At 45.8% G+C, this 3,081-nt stretch overlaps 1 protein-coding gene across 1 annotated transcript in view; it reads right to left on the bottom strand.

The window, feature by feature from the left end:
* The window catches only part of ADHFE1 (alcohol dehydrogenase, iron containing 1), a 43,468-nt gene that overhangs the window by 38,216 nt on the left and 2,171 nt on the right, over positions 1–3,081 (bottom strand). The window contains exon 3 of the mRNA XM_019519097.1: positions 1,812–1,849. Coding sequence (XP_019374642.1) covers positions 1,812–1,849 — 38 coding nt within the window. The remainder of the gene's footprint in view (positions 1–1,811; positions 1,850–3,081) is intronic.

Genomic DNA, 3,081 nt, shown 5'->3' with positions numbered 1-3,081 from the left:
TATTGTTTCCTCAAAATGCTGTTGTGAAACATTGGCTGTTTTCAAACAGAAGTCGCTATGAATTTAGTCCAGCCTTATATATAAATTGTATCAATTCCCTTTATATATTGGTCCCTGCTTGGTCTTTTGTAAATCAATGTTTGATTAGAATTTGCTCATTTTGAACCTACTTATGTAACCCTTTATCATATCAAACATAATGTCCTCATAGAATAGCCACAGTTTCCTTTTCTAGTTTAAACTAAGTAGTTAGTTTGATGTCATAATGTTTACATTTTTTAAAAAGTTTTTAAAAATGTATCTTGGATGAGCCGAATAAGTGACTAATAATTTGCATGTATGTATAGTTAAAATATCCACTGAGTCTGGAAAGATTGTATGAATCTTAATAATTGTATGACTGTCCAGAAATATTTGCACAATACTTATAATTTTGCTGCTTTATAGTCTCGGTTTCTGTTATAGAGCATGCTTATGGGATTCCTAGATTATATAGATTTTTCCTCTGTAGAGAGCCTGTTTTGAATGAACTCACAAGGGCTCCCAAATGTAATCAGGAGACCTAGCTTAATTTTCCAGCTCTGCCATTGCCTTCCTGGGTGAACTTGGGGGAAAAACTGAGTCTGTAAGACAGTGACGATACTTACACATCATTATAGAGCACTCTGAGGTCTAGGAATTAAATTCACCCTTTCCACAATTTTTAATCAATGCATGACTAATGAAGTAGTGTAGTCCCCACAGTCCTGCCATCAAGGCACCTTCCATAAGTACCTCCATAATATCATTCTGCCCTAGTGAATCCAATTGCAGTATCAGGCTGCGTCCAGATGAGCGTGGATGTTTCTTTCCCTGGGGACAAGTAGCAGTGGCACACCTCATGCCGCTGCTACTTGTTCCCAGGGAATATGTGGCTGATTACTCTGGGTTGCAAAGGGGAGGCTGGGGCCAGCAACTGTGCTGGGGCCAGCAGCCTTACCTAGGGTTCTGGGGCCTTCCTGGGGCTGCAGCCACATCAGGAAGCCTGGTCAGGAGCTGGAGCGTGGCTCTGTCCCACCAGAGTCTGGTTTTGGGTGGTGCACACTGCTGCCACATGTGCTGCCCTGCTTTTTTTTGGTGTGGGATCTCCTGGGGTCAACCTTCCCCTCCCTACCATGCTGCAAGGTAGCAGTGCAGGGGATGCCTGCATGTGCGGTGTGTGGTGCCATCGATGGGTGTGTGCTTATCTGGACATGGCCTCAAAGTCCAAAAAAACATGTAATTCCAGCTTTTCATGAGTAATGAGTGAACCTGAATGGTTCCATTTTGGGGCACCCAATATAACATACTCTCATGAGTCTGATTGTCAGACAGCATGGTCATGGATTTCTGCAAACTGAAACCCTTTAAACATGTCTCAGGTCAGGCACTCATACTTGGGCCATTTGTAATCGCCAGTAGGACAGTTCGGACAATAATTATTTCTATTCACAAGACAAATGTCTTACATCCTGTAAGCATAGCTACGGTATTTAATAAAAAACAAATTTACAGGGTACATTAAGATGTCTTTAACTTTTGACATACATTTCACTTCTACTTAAATCTATAATGTTAAACTTGACCCTTTATGCACAGCCAGGGGGGAAAAAAATCACTATTTTGTTCATTAAAGTTGTTTCTCCTCTATTGTAAATATTATACACATCTTCTAAATAAGTTATATTTATCATTACTTTGCTCTTTGTTGTACTTTTTATTAAATCCATATGTGGAGTTTGAAGATGTGAGCATGAGGAATAATTTAAGACACAGATTTAACACATTCTTACCTTGGGAGTATGTGTGGGAATGAGATGGACACCGGCATCTAATTAAAATGAAAATACAAATGTTTACCTAAAGATGAAACAGGAAAGCTAGAGATTTTACAAGCCTGAGCCTAATTAATTTAGCATGCCCTGTCTTCCAACATTTATCAGAGATTGCCATCTAGTGTTCAATATAGGTAATACTTTTTTTCCTATTATTCAAATACCTATTTGTATTTGTATACAGAGTGAATAGGTGCCTCCAGTAACACTAAATGAAGGTTGTCTGTAAAATGGCATGCATAAACTGTTGCATCTCATGCAAAACTAAGGAAGTGATACTCCCACTGTACTCTGCACTGGTGAGACCGCAGCTGGAGTACTGCGTCCAGTTCTGGGCACTGCACTTCAACAAGGACGTGGAAACACTTAAGAGGGTCCAGAGAAGAGCCGCCCGAATGATCAGGGACTTGCAAGACAAGCCATACATACCAGGAGAAGCTGAGGGACTTGGGCCTCTTCAGCCTACAGAAGAGGAGGCTGAGAGGGGACTGCTGAGAAGGCTGATGTAGCTTACTGCTACATGAGGGGAGTTCATCAAGGACCTGGTGAACAGCTGTTCACCAGGACACCCCGGGGAAGACCAGGACCAATGGGCACAAACTCCTGGAAGGCCGCTTCAGGCTCAATTCCAGGAAAAACTCCTTCACAGTTGGGGTGTCCAGACTGTGGAATAAGCTCCCTCCAGAGGCAGTGCAGTCACCTGCCCTCGAAATCTTCAGAAGGAGCCTGGACAGGCACCTTGCTGGGGTCACTTGATCCCAGCTGTCTTTTCCTGCCTAGTGCAGGGGGACCGGACCCGGTGATCTGCAAGGTCCCCCCCGGCCCCTACCGATCTACGAATCTATGAAAATGGATATACTACTTTCCTCTTTCACGCGGCTCTGGCACAAGTGGATTGAGGTATATGAGGTGCTCGGATGAGGCAGGCAGCAGAGCAGATCCGTGCTGGAGAAGTCTCAGTGCACGGGGAGGGGCGGGGCGGGGCAGGGCTGGGCAGCCTCCTTGCGTTTTCACACACACTGAGCAGCACGGGGGCGGCCAAACACCGCACCATGTGAACGCGGTTTGAGGAGGCGTCTGTCAACAGGCAGCTCCCCCCCTCTGCCCAGTCAGGCAACACGGGCAGGGGCGCTAAGCGCACTGCAGAGGGGCGGCGGTGGAGCGGGGCCTAGGGCGGCTGCCCTGCCTCCCTTCCGGGCCCCCGCGCGCGGCACCGGGCAGCGGCCCG

This window comes from Gavialis gangeticus, unplaced genomic scaffold, assembly GCF_001723915.1.
Source record: "Gavialis gangeticus isolate Ggan-Ray unplaced genomic scaffold, GavGan_comp1, whole genome shotgun sequence".
NCBI lineage: Eukaryota > Metazoa > Chordata > Crocodylia > Gavialidae > Gavialis > Gavialis gangeticus.
The sequence above is the reverse complement of the archived record's forward strand: the minus strand, read 5'-3'. Positions and strand labels throughout refer to the sequence as shown.